This window comes from Schistocerca americana, chromosome X (genome assembly GCF_021461395.2).
Source record: "Schistocerca americana isolate TAMUIC-IGC-003095 chromosome X, iqSchAmer2.1, whole genome shotgun sequence".
Lineage (NCBI taxonomy): Eukaryota > Metazoa > Arthropoda > Insecta > Orthoptera > Acrididae > Schistocerca > Schistocerca americana.
The window spans coordinates 596,806,433-596,823,209 of NC_060130.1; the positions used below are offsets into that span (position 1 = coordinate 596,806,433).

The 16,777-nt window shown below is 44.3% G+C and overlaps 1 protein-coding gene across 2 annotated transcripts in view; it reads left to right on the plus strand.

Moving 5' to 3' along the window:
• LOC124554978 (elongation of very long chain fatty acids protein AAEL008004-like) overlaps positions 1-16,777 on the plus strand; it is a 338,538-nt gene that overhangs the window by 260,717 nt on the left and 61,044 nt on the right. For both annotated transcript variants that reach the window (XM_047128717.1, XM_047128716.1), the window contains exon 4: positions 447-637. In XM_047128717.1, the coding sequence (XP_046984673.1) occupies positions 447-637 (191 nt within the window). The remainder of the gene's footprint in view (positions 1-446; positions 638-16,777) is intronic.

The window sequence follows — 16,777 nt, forward strand, 5'->3', positions numbered from 1 at the left end:
GATGATGGCAACGTGGTCGATTACCGAAATATTGTGTCCTCTGCACACTCATACCAGGCTGTTCACCCGAGATTTATTTCGTCATAAAATACGCCTGGAGAAATTGAAGAATCACATTACATTCATCTTTATGTATCCATTACCCTCCAAGTCCGAAAATCAGTTTCGGTTTTTGCTGGATGAGCAGGATTGCGTGGTTGAATGGAAATCTCGTTGGGCTCTATGTTTCTCAACAAAGAGATAAGGAGGATTTTTTTAGTAAACCCAGCTTGTTGACCGTCACAATTACAAACACAAACACTGATATCAACCTAAACACATAGCTTATTTCTCAAGGTAACAATCAAACAGGTTAGTGCCCAAGTGAAATCAGACGACTAGCTAGCGTGTTACTTTACATAAAATGTGTCAGCTCCAGACTTATGCAGGCGGTGGTGTGATTGCAGACCCCCGCGTGGCCGACTGGCCCCTGATGGACAGCCCGATGCCGACACTGGTGATGGTGGCGGCCTACCTGTACGTGGTGATCATCCTGGGGCCGCGCCTCATGGCCAACCGGAAGCCGTACCAGCTGCGCAGCGTGCTCATCTACTACAACGCCTTCCAGGTCGCCTTCAGCTTAATCATGCTGTGGGAGGTAAGCCACTTTCCACTGCCGGGAAGCACGCTGATAATGATCGAGGTGAGACTTCTTCCTCCTCCGCCAGGACGAATTATGTTCCCCACACCCACTTCCTGCCACAATAATGAGAAATACACAACCTCGAATTATTATGGCTTCGCGTATCTTGGTTTCACTACTAATATTCATTTTCTGAATCTTTGGTACATATACGGCATTCGAATCCAGTTATCACACCGACAGTCCCTACCTACAGTAACTAGGACCAAAACGGAGTATATGCATTGCAGCTTCTCAAGAATGGTCACCAGTTCGAAATATCGACTACATTTTGAGCAATGCCCTTATAACATCAAACGAACAGTTCGAGTACCCCAGATCATTTAATATCATCCATAGGGATACCGATGCTGAAAATCGTATAAAAACTAGATGGTAGAAACAGAGGCCATTAACAGGAATCAACTGTGTTGCTATCAAAGTTAAAGGTACTATGTACAAACGAGCAATTAGACCAATTACAGCGTATAATTCAAAAAGTTTGGTCATGTGCAAATTAGAGGAACAGGAGCTCCAGGTTACAGGCTGATGGATACTGTGCTAGTCTAGACGAGTGATCCTAAAAGACAAACTAAGAAACGAACGCATCCGAGGGTTTGTTTAAGGTAACAAACTAGTGGAAAAGTTTCAAGAAAATCGCCTACGCTGGTACGCCCGTGTCATGCGCCTTGAACCTAGCGTATGACAAGAACAGTACCTGACGTAAAAGAACTGAAAAGGGGCCCCGACGCTCAACGAATTGACTTAATACCCTAAAGAACGACCTAAGAAAGATGTGACTACGCCCTGAAATGGCGCAAATACGTTCACAATGGCGTAACAAGGCTAAGAGGGCAGAACCCAAGAGACACGATAGGAAATAAGACACGGAAGAAGAAGAAGAAGAAGAAGAAGAAGAAAGATGACAGTCCTCAGTAATTAGTACTTTGATGGCCTAGAGAGATTAAAACAGATACTCAAGCACAAGTACCGACCTAATTGGTGCAGTGCTTATCACACTGGACTCGCATTCGGAAGGACGACGCTTTAAATCCCTGCCTGGCGATCCAGGTTAAGATATTCCGTGATTTCCCTAAATCCCTCCAGGAAATACCGGAATGGTTTCTTTAAAATGTCCACGTCCTATTTCCTTACCCAACCTTTCGCGACCTGAGCTTCTGTGCTCCATCTCTAATGGCCTCACTGAAGACTGGACGTAAACTCTCATCTTCCTTCCTTCCTTCCTTCCTTCCTTCCTCCATGAACAAATAAATGATGCAAGAGTCATCACATGCGAATCGCGATGCAGGTCGATCAAAGTACGACAGCACCTCAAACGTAAGAAATACAGTTCATACAAAGATATTCGAAAGACAGAATGTACAATAATCAGCAAAGACGTTTTCTCATTTTTATTTGATGCTGTATGTGACAATATCGTTCTGATGGCAACAGAGTCTAAGATTTACGTATCATAGTCGGGAATACCATACTCTGCACCTTCAATGAGATAAAATACTATTACTGTTGTGAAGCAGTTCAGTATTTTATTATGATGTACTGCGTCATAGTCCACACTGTGGAATTATGCAACCTACACTACCCCATCACTTTAGACAAAACATTGACGTACATACGCAGTGGTTAAGACAACCCTCGCTATTTTCAGTGGATCTGTTTAAGTAACATTTATATTAATTTGATAGTTTCCAATTGAAAATATTATGTCATGCTCAAATTTACGTACTGAAGGCAATTTTTTGAACAGTAATATTGCTACGTCTTGCAGTGTAATATGTCCACTTGTTAAAGTAGTTAAGAGAAAATCATGTTAATCATTGCAATCGTTATTCTCTCTCTTCAGTAAAAAACAAATCTCAATGAATTCCTTAACAAAGAACACTAACGTGTGAAAAGTCTGTCAGCATTTTTTTACAGCGCCTTCGAAACTCCAGTCCTACTGCATAATTTATCCATATTCATAATGAAACACACAATGTCAATTTGACCTCCAAACTTCATATTTGATGCCGGCATCACACAGAGCAGTAGGTGTGACATCATGTAGTTAGCATACCCGGAACTAGGCATACAAATTAGGGTGCGTTCCTGCAATTTTTGCAGCCACAGTGCGGCACACAATAGATCATCTTATCACAAGACTTGTTCAACAGCTTGTGATGTTAGTGACGCAGTTGTACTCGGAAGACTGCTTCGACAGGAGACTAGTCGAAAGTTATTCACTCTACGACGAGAAATGTCGCGAGGAGATGGCTCAGCCACGGTCTACGTATTGTTTCCAGAATGAACCTTTCACTCTGCAGTGGAGTGTGCGCTGTTACTAAACTTCCTGATTTCCGCTATATTCTTTCCTCCAGGAGTGTTAGGCCAACAAGATATGATAATGAACTCCTGTCAAGTTTGGTAAATAGGAGAGGCATAGGCAGAGCTTAAGCCGTGAAGGTAAATCGTGAGTCGTGCTTTTATGGCTCAGTAATAGTTTTAGCAGCGTTAAACTAGCTTCTGATTTTAAATCCTAGTCCAGTAGACATTTTTAATCAGCCAGGAGGCTACAAAACAGCGCACACTCCATCAGACAATGAGTGATTCAACATGAAACCATCACTGGTTACGGTCACTCACTCGATACATTTACAAGTGTGACGTATCATCCATAGTTCGCATCTTGTCATGCGTCCAGTGCGCACTCTGCTATTCCGCGGACACACTATAGCAATTTGTATGATATCTGCCGTGGCCACGGGAGTGTGCATTTAAGTGTCTGTGTGGTTTTACGTGTAAATGTGTGTACTGTTGGTATAAAAAGAGCTAGTGCTCGGAAGCTAGTGTGAATGCTGTTTTCTGTTATGTGTTTCTGTGCTCCACGCATCGATCTGCTACAGGTGAGTAGTTGTCTTTCCTCAATTTTAAGGATTGCTCCATCCAGAAATTTCCATTACTGTTATGTACGAGGGCTATTCGGAAAGTAAGGAACGATAGGTCGCGAAATAGAATCCACAGTGAAAATCAAAACTGTTTTATTTGCAACAGTTAGCTACAACTTCCAGCTACTTATCTCCGTAGTCGCCGATCCGACTTAGACGTTTGTCGTAGCGTTGTACCAACTGTCCAATACCCTCGTTATAGAAGGCAGCCGCCAGTGCTTTCCGCCAATTCTCACGCTGGCCTACAGCTTGTTCTCTGTGCCAAAATGTTGTCTTCATAGCCAGCGGTTCATGTGAGCAGAGATGAAACTCAGAGGGAGACAATTACGAGCTGTATTGTGAGTAATCAAACATTTCAAACTGGAAACGATGCAGGAGCATCTTCATTGCCCCTGCAGAATGCGGCTGATAATTGTATTGAAAAAGAAAACGCACGACAGTCATGTAATGCTGGCTGCATAGCTTCAGGCGAAATTTCTCACCAGGCCCTCGTACTTGTCGGGAGACACTATTTTTCTAAGTATCTTTATGTGCTCCCTGTGTGCTCAGAACTAAAAAGAACGACGTAACGCGATCAACGGGCACACTAGAGACACTGCTCAAAGCACCTATGTGAAACTTCATCGGATTTTCACTGTGGTTTCCATTTTGCGGCCGGTGGCTCCTTACTTTCCGAATAACCCTCGTATAATAACTCGCAAAATCGCCTAATAATTACAACATTCACATTACTGGTTTCGACAATTTATTGCTGTCTTCAGATGTGATTAAGCCACCAGCAGATTTGGCATGATGTACAAAAATGCAGGTTATGCACTCTGAACCATATCAAGAGAGTCTAGTAAAGCTCTTTTCATCTGATCCGAAGAAGAAAGAACTCTTCGCTTTGACGAACATGGACTAGTTTCTTGAACGAAAGAAATCTACATTTTTAAAACAAATAATTCCAACTAGATTCATAAAACACTATTAAGCCTTCGCTCTATACTTCTACCTCTAATAGTATCTTCCTGTATCGCGACTGATAGAGAATAGGCGTTGCGATGTCAGCCGCGCCGTCAACTTGGTGTGCTACCTCTCTGTATTTCACTGGTCGTGAGAATTGTGTAAACACATGACACAATACATGGTTCTCCCGTTCCGTAATGCAGTGAACATGAGCTCCGTCCTGCGTGACATATGCAACACTCCCACCGTGAGACCATTTCCGTCATTTCTTGCTCGTGGCGCGCACATACTTTTTTCACCGTATTGTCTCTCCAGTCCCATTACAGCAACGTATTTATTTGACTTCTAAAGACATACGATGAGGTACGTTGTGTCCGCTAAAAGCAGAAAGCTCCTTAGCTTATTAACACAATGCCCGCCTCACAATTTTTCAGTGAATACTGCAGCAGCGACAATACTTTATACTCCCCGTTTTGGTGTTCGCGGGAAATTGATGAATGGCTCATGCGGTCCCTATGGTTTCTAACTCAAGCTTTACTACCTATGGAAACTTGGGGGTGATTTTCGAAGAGAGGTTCAGTGCATTCGCTGGTTACTGAAAAGCTTTTTAGTTTTCTGACACATCTCGTAGCTACACTATAGCTCTTAACCATAGAATTTCACTTGACTAAGTTCCGCCGGCCGGGGTGGCCGAGCGGTTCTGGGCGCTACAGTCTGGCACCGCGCGACCGCTATGGTCACTGGTTCGAGTCCTGCCTCGAGCATGGATGTGTGTGATGTCCTTAAGTTAGTCAGGTTTAAGTAGTTCTAAGTTCTAGGGGACTGACGTCCTCAGAAGTTAAATCCCATAGTGCTCAGAGCCGTTTGAACCATATTTGAACTACACTACTCGCCATTAAAATTGCTACTCCAAGAAGAAATGCAGATGATAAATGGGTATTCATTGGAAAAATATATTACACTAGAACTGACATGTGATTACATTTTCACGCAATTTGGATGCATAGATCCTGAGAAATCAGTACCCAGAACAACCACCTCTGGCCGTAATAACGGTCTTGATACGCATGGGCATTGAGTCAAACAGAGCTTGGATGGCGTGTACAGGTACAGCTGCCCATGCAGCTTCAACACGATACCACAGTTCATCAAGAGTAGTGACTGCCATATTGTGACGAGACAGCTGCTCGGCCACCATTGACCAGACGTTTTCAGTTGGTGAGAGATCTGGAGAATGTGCTGGCCAGGGCAGCAGTCGAACATTTTCTGTTTCCAGAAAGGCCCGCACAGGACCTGCAACATGCGGGCGTGCATTATCCTGCTGAAATGTAGGGTTTCGCAGGGATCGAATGAAGGGTAGAGCCACGGGTCGCAACACATCTTAAATGTAACGTCCGCTGTTCAAAGTGTCGTCAGTGCGAACAAGAGGTGACCGAGACGTGTAACCAGTGGCACCCCATACCATCACGCCGGGTGATACGCCAGTATGGCGATGACAAATACACGCTTCCAATGTGCGTTCACCGCGATGTCGCCAAACACAGATGCGACCATCATGATGCTGTAAACAGAACCTGGATTCATCCGAAAAAATTGCGTTTTGCCATTCGTGAACCCAGGTTCGTCGTTGAGTACAACATCGCAGGCGCTCCTGTCTGTGATGCAGCGTCAAGGGTAACCGCAGCCATGGTCTCCGAGCTGATAGTCCATGCTGCTGCAAATTTCGTCGAACTGTTCATGTAGATGGTTGTTGTCTTGCAAACGTCCCCATCTGTTGACTCAGGGATTGAGACGTGGCTGCACGATGCGTTACAGCCATGCGGATAAGATGCCTGTCATCTCGACTGCTAGTGATACGAGGCCGTTGGGATCCAGCACGGCGTTCCGTATTACCCTCCTGAACCCATCGATTCCATATTCTGCTAACAGTCATTGTATCTCGACCAATGCGAGGAACAATGTCGCGATACGATAAACCGCAATCGCGATAGGCTACAATCCGACCTTTATCAACGTCGGAAACGTGATGGTACGCATATCTCCTCCTTACACGGGGCATCACAACAACGTTTTGCCGGCCGAAGTGGCCGTGCGGTTAAAGGCGCTGAAGTCTGGAACCGCAAGACCGCTACGGTCGCAGGTTCGAATCCTGCCTCGGGCATGGATGTTTGTGATGTCCTTAGGTTAGTTAGGTTTAACTAGTTCTAAGTTCTAGAGGACTAATGACCTCAGCAGTTGAGTCCCATAGTGCTCTGAGCCATTTGAACCATTTTGAACAACAACGTTTCACTAGGCAACGCCGGTCAACTACTGTTTGTGTATGAGAAATCAGTTGGAAACTTTCCTCATGTCAACACGTTGTAGATGTCGCCACCGGCGCCAACCTTGTGTGAATGCTCTGAAAAGCTAATCATTTGCATATCACAGCATCTTCTTCTGTCGGTTAAATTTTGCGTCTGTAGCGCGTCATCTTCGTGGTGTAGCAATTTTAATGGCCAATAGTGTAAGTTCCTTTAGCTACAGGGTCCCAACGTCAGTGGCATAGAATTTTGTACCGCAGTGGGAGACAGCTACCTGCGACAAATGTACAACTTCACTATTGCAGAAAGCAACTGAAAGAGGACAACATGTACGTCCATTTATTGTCTACAATTCGTTACGTTTGTAATCGTATTTTTTACGTCATAGGGGCTTTTACCGTTTGAGGTCGTCCCGATGTAAGTCAATGCACATTTTCCAACGTTTACCCATCGATTAGATGCCATCCCTGAAGTTTTGCTCTGTAAACGAATGCGAAGTATCCGTCTGCCGCAGCAGTGACCTCCTCCTCGGACTCACAGGGAACCCCTTGAGTACGAGGTCGCAAATTCAATCTTTGGTATGGCACATTTGGAAGTCTTGTGTTAACAGTTATAACAGGAAAAATATTGGCTACTAATGACACACCATGGGCATTAGGCGGGCGACAGAAAATGAGTGTCCGGGAGGTGTAGAGATCAACTTTCTATGGGATGTATGTATTGCACTTCACAAAATGGGCATCGTCGACACTCAAGAAATAGCCAAATAAATCATTAACTTGCACCACCGAATTTTAAATGGCGCGCCACAGTGATCACAAAGGTTCGCACCATCAAGATCGTAGGCGCCCTCCTCGGAATTACAAACCGCGCAGAACGTTCAGCTAGCTATCCAATCTTAAAGAATGCATGAAGAATCATATTGATGTAATGGGGTGATGAGAAATGATGGAATGTGGTGGCACGCAACCGAATGTGAAACAGTCTGTCATGAAGATTTTCATAAAACTGACTATTCTTTAAGGCGAACCTGCAGATAGTGCAACAACATGTGTTGTAGGCACTGAAAAAACATATATTCAGAGGTCGACTTTCTCCAGTGGTTCCAGGTCGTACGAACTGCAATATCACATGCTTTTCAGGAGGGATAGTGTACTCTGAAGCGTATGATTTTTATACGCAGAATAGGACTCATTTTGACCAGCTATAGGCCAAAAACAGTGCTCATACCATACTTGTAGTTCTCTTACGCCCATTTTCCCGCTCTTCGTTGCTGTGACGTAAATATTTCGTACTGCCCTTGCAAGATGACGCACACATGAAAGAATCGTAGGAAGCAGAGCACCTCCAACTTCCCACAGCACAATAGACAACATTTCAAACCTTTACCATCCACATGTACAGTCGCCATAATTGTACACAAATGCGTCAAGGCATTGATGTTAGATGATCTTGATACAACTCTCCTGATATCTCTAATTTACAGGGCTCCTTTCGTATACATTTCATCTTCAAATTACGACTGGTCGGAGTTGAAAGCAAATTCCTCACTGAACGATGGGATAAGTTTGTTTATCTCACCTGTAAATTTTCGAGCCGATTCCGAAGTTTGCTGTGCGTCGTCAAGTTGACACTTTGTTTGAAATTTCGTTATCTTACGTGTTTAAGCTATGCAACCATCCACTGTTTCCCTTGAAATCACTGGAACCTATGTTGGGCGCAATTTGATGTGCGTAACATAGTAAGTTACTATCACGCACGTCCTGTAAATTGTATCGAGCATCCTTGAAACGCGCAAAAACACCAGTTTTTGTAACAAGTGCGCCCTGTCCTCCCGTGAGTATCTGTAGTTTTTCTTATGCACTACACGGTCATATTGCTGCGGTCTTACTCGAAATCAGTTCATAATTATTTTTTTACTATGCTGCGGATGATCTTCTATGTACGTAGTTATGTTCAGCACCTGCACCTTGGACAACAACTGTTCTTTACTACTTTTCCCTGGAGACGGGATTTGTGGCTGCCCGTCCGACAAGGATAACGAAGTGCATGGCCCGACATTTGTTTCAATGTCACTCTCACTTGATAAGCACGTATCGCTATCATTGCAGTCTCATAAGCAATGTCCACACAGCCAAGCGTATACGACTCCACACACTCGACTGACTGCATACGTTAACATTTCATCTGTAACTTCTTTCTCACTCTGTGTAATTCCCTGGCTTCCCTTCTGACGAAATGTCAACTTCAGCAACTGTTGTTGTAGATATAATGCAATGTTTGCTTTGTTTGTCGTTGCCATTGCTCTGCTTTGTATCTAAACCACTAGCACTGCAGCGCAGTTGTGAGTTACTCGTCGACTAAGCAGTTCAACAATTCAACTACGCTCCGTAGCCTCACGCTATGCTCGTCATTGGATACACCAGTCCCACCCCCCGTTGCCATTAGCAGACAATATTTTGGTTTCATGGAAGACAATAGATGAGGCGTCGAATACGGTTAACATCATTGGCCTTTTGCCACCTCTCTCTCAAGGGGTTCCTTGTCAGGACGTATTGTAGTCTCAAATTTATTTAGACATGGAATCGAGTAGCGTAATACTGTTGCATCTGCTTGGTAGAGTGTATATTCCAAAAATTCGAAACTTCATAGCCGTCAGTTTTCCCACTGCATAAAGACATTAAATTACGGTTAAACTGTCAAGATTATAGCCATTTCTTTTCTTTCCTTTTGTTTTCGATCTAGGTCTCTTCTAACGCTTGTTTTTCAAGTAGTTAGTCCAAAGGCATATGTGCTATTATTAAATGATTATTTAACCTTTGACCAGATAATAATCAGAAGAGTGCCGTTTCACTTTTCCATCAACTAACATCGACTTTACAGTTTTCGTTATGGCCCACAAGTTTCCACTTTTTCCCCTACTTGCTGTTTAATTTTGGTGCGAAGTCGTGAACCCATGTCTCATCCACAATAACAACTCTGTACATACAATCAATTGCTTAATTTTTGAAACTATCAAAAACTAGAAAACCTACATTGCGTTTGCTTTTTGGCAGCATTCGGTGGTGCGACACTCATCTTTCACATAGCGTCGTCATAGTTAATTTTTCTCGTAAAATATTATATGCCTTATCTTCATCTTTCTGTGGTGTTAGCAGTTCCATACATATGCCATCGCAACTAGAATTTTGTGTGCATTGTCATTGCCCATATCAGTGGTTGAGTTCTAGGACGTCTTCTTCATGAGAATTACTGCCAAGTTTGAATGCATACGTGCAGTGCTTAAGGTTTGAAAATTAAGGAGGATAGTTCTTAAAAACTTTCATCATTTTCTGATGGTTGGCGATAAACTGTCCGAAACAAATCATTTTTGACGCTACACTGCATCAGTTTATCTACACTGAATGACAAAGAAGTGAAGCACCCAGCAGACGTGGTCGGATGTCAGCGTTACTCCGTACACTTACACACCATCGGCGAATACGTTTAAGACTACAGTTTTAATTTTCTGTGATTGGTAAAACGGCTACTAGCTTCCTTAGTGTTGCTTTTCTTTAGAGTCGTTAACAGGCCTGGTAGGGTGTATAAGGTGCGTGAACAGCGTCAGATGGTGAGTGAACACTGAGAAGGACTGGAGATGCCACAGACTCTTATGAGACATTATCAGCAGATGGCAGGGTTTGAAAGGGTCTTCATTCTGGGCCACCATTTGGCCAGTTGGTCGAATCGTGCAGTATCCAAAATTGTGAGGCATTCGGATGTAACAGTGGCCCGATGTTGGACTGCTTGGGAACGTGGTAGCAGCCATACTCGTCAAGATTCCGGTCGTGTACATTTCATAACCACAAGGAAGGACCGCTGTAATGTGCATGAAGCACATCGTAACTGCCATTCGAGAAAAAGTAATGGATTGTTTGCAACACTCTGTGTCACTCAGCATCATTGGTCAGAGACAAACAGCAGCCAGACTAGGGGATTACCGCCCTATTCGTGGGCTACCGTTAATACCACAACGTAGACGACTGCATTTGGAGTCGTCCCGTGACCAAGACGCATATACTGCTGGTGAATGGCGTCCCATTGTGTTCCGTGACGAATCACGGTTATGCACTATTTGGATAAGCGTCGTCGTTGAGTATGTCAGCGACGTGGGGAGAGATGCCATTCTTCCAATGCTTTGGGAAGACACAGCGGTGTTACTCCTGGCGTTATGCTGTGGGGAATCATCGGGTACGACTTCAGGTCTCGGCTGTTAGTGTCTGAGAGAATTCTCACGGCACAGCGGTACGTCACGGACATCCTGCATCTTCATGCGCTACTTCTCCGGCGACAGTGTCGCGGCGCTACTTTTCAGCAGGACAATTCTCGTCCATATATGACACTTCTCTGTAAAATATCTTCGTGATGATAAGGTACTGCCATCGCCGGCAAGATCCGCAAACCTATCTACATCTACATCTACATGATTACTCTGCAATTCACATTTATGTGCTTGGCAAAGGGTTCATCGAACCACAATCATACTATCTCTCTACCATTCCACTCCCGAACAGCGCGCGGGAAAAACGAACACCTAAACCTTTCTGTTCGGGCTCTGATTTCTCTTATTTTATTTTGATTATCGTTCCTACCTATGTAGGTTGGGCTCAACAAAATATTTTCGCATTCGGAACAGAAAGTTGGTGACTGAAATTTCGTAAATAGATCTCGACGCGACGAAAAACGTCTTTGCTTTAGTGACTTCCATCCCAACTCGCGTATCATATCTGCCACACTCTCTCCCCTATTACGTGATAATACAAAACGAGATGCCCTTTTTTGCACCATTTCGATGTCCTCCGTCAATTTCACCTGGTTCAAAAAATGGTTCAAATGGCTCTGAGCACTATGCGACTTAACTTCTCAGGTCATCAGTCGCCTAGAACCTAGAACTAATTAAACCTAACTAACCTAAGGACATCACACACATCCATGCCCGAGGCAGGATTCGAACTGCGACAGTAGCGGTCGCTCGGCTCCAGACTGTAGCGCCTAGAACCGCACGGCCACTCCGGCCGGCAACCCCACCTGGTAAGGATCCCACACCGCGCAGCAATATTCTAACAGAGGACGAACGAGTGTAGTGTAAGCTGTCTCTTTAGTGGACTTGTTGCAGCTTCTAAGTGTCCTGCCAATGAAACGCAACCTTTGGCTCGCCTTCCCCACAATATTATCTATGTGGTCTTTCCAACTGAAGTTGTTCGTAATTTTAACACCCAGGTACTTAGTTCAATTGACAGCCTTGAGAATTGTACTATTTATCGAGTAATCGAATTCTAACGGATTTCTTTTGGAACTAATATGCATCACCTCACACTTTTCGTTATTTAGCGTCAACTGCCACCTGCCACACCATACAGCAATCTTTTCTAAATCGCTTTGCAACTGATACTGATCTTCGGATGACCTTACTAGACGGTAAATTACAGCATCATTTGCGACAAACCTAAGAGAACTTCTCAGATTGTCACCCAGGTCATTTATATGGATCAGGAACAGCAGAGGTCCCAGGACGCTTCCCTGGGGAACACCTGATATCACTTAAGTTTTACTCGATGATTTGCCGTCTATTGCTACGAACTGCGACCTTCGTGACAGGAAATCACGAATCCAGTCGCACAACTGAGACGATACCCCATAGGCCCGCAGCTTGATTAGAAGTCGCTTGTGAGGAACGGTGTCAAAAGCTTTCCGGAAATCTAGAAATACGGAATCAACTTGAGATCCCCTGTCGACCTATCCACGATATAAGATGGGTGTGACTAGTTCTGACGTCAAAACCATCCCCGGATATCAAGGACGAGTTACGACAGTTGTGGACTAACTTGCCACAGCAGAAGGTACAGCGACTGTATGACACCCTTCCCAACTGAATCAGTGCTGCATACAGGACAGAGGGGCTGCAACGTCATACTGATAAGTGGTCTCATACTGAAAATTTCCTTGTAAATTTGTCTCGATATTGTGATCGCTGAAATAACATCACATACCTTCTCAACTCGTGCAGTTTGATTTCGTTTCCTCCTCCCCCTCTAGGTGCATCACTTTTTTTGTCAATCAATGTAATTTAAGGAAAACAAAGACTGAAACAAGGCATTACTCGTCTCCCCAGTTTGTTACATTGTTGCGTAGCACTGCGACTGGAAAGCAGGATTCGTAACTCTATGACTGCATTTAGCGCTGTGTTCTACCAATAGACCTTGAGTAACCCCAAGCCCATAAAAGCATATTTTTTCGACCTTGAAATTTCGTACTTTTTCCTCCCTCTCTTCTAGATCAGAAAATTGTAATTTCTTTCTTCGGCTACCGCTTTTGGGAATAAATGTAGATGTAAATCACCTGCAATATACACTAAAGCTCCAAAGAAACTTGTATAGGCATGTGTATTCAAATACAGAAATATGTAAACGGGTAGAATATGAGACAATAAGAGTCTGGTGCAGTTGTTAGATCGGTTACTTATGCTACAATGGGACGTTATCAAGATTTAAGTGAGTTTGAACATGGTGTTATAGTCGGCGCACGAGCGATGGGACAAGGCATCTCCGACGTAGCGATGAAGTGGGGACTTTCCCGTACTCTCATTTCACGAGTATACCGTAAATATCAGGAATCCGGTAAAACATCAAATCTCCAACATTGTTGCAGGCGGAAAAGGATCCTGCAAGAACGGGACCAACGACCGCTGTAGAGAATCGTTCAACGTGACAAAAATGTAACCCTTCCGCAAATTGCCGCGAGGGGTAGCCGCGCGGTCTCAGCCGTCTTGTCACGGACCGCGCGGCTCCCCCGTCGGAGATTCGAGTCCTCCCTCGGGCATGGTTGTGTGTGTCGTACTTAACATAAGTTAGTTTAAGTTAGATTTAGTAGTGTGTAAGCTTAGGGACCGATAACCTCAGCAGTTTGGTCCCATAAGACCTTACCACAAATTTCCAAATTTCCTTGCGTAAATAGCTGCAGAAGTCATGCTGGGCCGTCAACAAGTGTCAGCGTGCGCACCATTCAACGACACTTCATCGATATGGGCTTTCGGAGCCAAAGGTCCACCCGCGTGCCGTTGAAGGCTGCACTCTTGGTGACTGCACGACACAAAGATTTACGCATCGCCTGGGCCCGTCCACATCGACATTGGGCTGTTGACGACTGGCGACATGTTGCCTGGTCTGACGAGTCTTGTTTCAAACTCTATCGAGCGGATGGACGTGTACGGGTATGAAGACAACCTCATGAATCCATGGACCCTGCATGTCGGCAGGGGACTGTTCAAGCTGGTGGAGGCTCTGTAATGGTTTGGGGCGTGTGCAGTTCGAATATATGTGATCCTTAATACGTCTAGATACGACTCTGACAGGTGACACGTGAGAAAGCACCCTGTCTGGTCACCTGCATTCATTCATGCCCATTATGCATTCCGACAGACTTCGCCAATTCGAGCAGGAGAATGCGACACCCCACACGTCCAGAATTGCTACAGAGTGGCTCCAGGAACACTCTTCTGAGTTTAAACACTTGCGCTGGCCACCAGACTCCCCAGACGTGAACATTATTGAGCATATCTGGGATGACTTGCAACGTGCTGTTCAGAAGAGATCTCCACCCCCTCCTACTCTTATGGATTTATGGACAGCCCTGCAGGATTCATGGTGTCAATTCCCTCCCAGCACTATTTCAGACATTAGTCTTTGGCACTTCAGTGTAGCATGTATGTGTTCTTCCGAGAGTACTACATCAGCTTTTCGTCTAGAAGTGGATGCAGAATCAGCAAGCCATCATGGGTTTTCTGTTTCCACAGACAAATGGTAAACTACTAATGTGATTCTCAATGGGAGGGGGCATCCTCATGGGAATCGAGGATGGATGGTTCGCATGTATCTTGCTGCGATTTTTATGTATTGGGAAATGGCGTCGGAATCAGGGCTCCTCGGCTTTAGGCCGGCTCCTTTCTGCTGCTCGATGAGGGCTGATCAAGGAAGTGACAGAATAAGACTGAATATTTTATTTCAGGGTGGTTGTGTAAAGGTTCCTATCCATCCAGACTGGAGATCAGCGCCGAAAACGCAACCGCACCAAGGAATCGGCATTATTTCCCGTAAATAGAGTGACAAATAAGAAAACCCAAGAGACATAGTGATTGATAAAGATGCAGTATTTCTCATCGCGATTGGAATGTTTAACCCGTGGTGTAGAGAAGTCGTATACAATCATTGTTATAAATTGGAGAGATTACTGTAATGAATAAAAAGGCTGTGCCGAGATTCCAGGAGCGGGCAAGTGCCCCTTCTCCCACCACCATCATTATCAAAATAGTTCAAATGGCTCTAAGCACTATGGGACTTAACATCTGAGATCATCAATCCCCTAGACTTAGAACTACGTAAACCTAACTAACCTAAGAACATCACACACATCTATGCCCGAGGCAGGATTCGAACCTGCGGCCGTAGCAGCCACGTGGTTCCAGGCTGAAGCGCCTAAAACTGCTCGACCACAGCGGCCGGCCCATCATTATCAGCCGTTTAAGATTTCACTGCTGAATGGAGGCCTCCCCTAGACTTTAACAAACCCACCTATTCTGTTAGATCACTTCTTGGTCTTTTTTTATCTCTGCGAATCCAGCACAGAACATCCTTGGTCCATTCACCATACACTCGCTTGTCTATATATACTGCCAACTTCCGTTTCATTTTCACTAGTACCATAAGTACATCTACATCTATACTCCGCAAGACACCTTACAGAGTGTGGCTGAGGATATTTTGCGTGCCACTGTCATTCCCCACTTCCTGTTCCAGTCACGGATGGTTCACTGCGAAGAACGATTGTCGCTAAGCCTCCATGCTAGCTCGAATCACTCTAATTTTATGTTCATGACCTTTTCTCAAGATAAGTAGGAGAAAGCAATATATTGGTTAACTCTTCCAGGGACGTACGCTCTCAAAATTTAACTGTAAAGTACGGCATGACACAGAACGCCTCTCTTGCAGTGTATGCATTCTGTAGTTGTCTGAGCATCCCCGTGACGTTTTTGTGCTTACTAAATGAACCCGTAACGAACCGCGCTGGTCTTCTGTGGATCTTCTCTATTTCCTCTATCAGTTATATCTGGTACGGATCCACACCGACGAACAGTGTTCAAGCACTGGCCGAACGAGCGTTTTGTAAGCTACCTCCTTTGTGGGTCGACTACACTGCCTGAGTATTCTTCGTACGAATCTGTCTGGCATCTGTATTACCTGCGACAGTTTTTATGTGGTGATTCCATTTTAAATAGTTCCGTACATATTAAGCCTACATTTTTTATGTATGTAAATGCTTCCAGTGATTTTTCTGCAATAGTGTAAACATACAATAATTGGTTGTCCTGCCTATTTATGTGCAATATGCCACATTTATTTCTTTATCTTGAGGATCAATTGCCAATCTCTGTATCTTTTGCAGGTCTTCCTGTACTTCGGTATAATTTTCCAGTGTTGCAACTTTTCTGTATATAACAACATTACCCGCGAAAAGCGTCATGGAGCTGCCGGCATTATCCCCTAAGTCACTAATATATACAGGGTGAATCACCTAAAACTTGCACCGCAAATATTGGAGAAATCGAATATGCTACTGATGTACGGTTTTCACAGAATGGATTGCTAGTCAGGGGCTAGACAATCAATAGATTGTAATAATACTTAGAATGTGTATTTTTGTCCAAACGTACACTTTTTAAATGGAACAATGGCTGTTGACATAAACAAATTAAAAGTAGGGTAAACTGGAATGTCAGTGATGTTTGTTGCAGGATTCTAGTACGAGTCGTCTACGAGATACCGTATTTTGAAAAGTTCCCACAGAATACCTGTGGTAGCACACACTAAAGAACAACGCAAGTGTATACA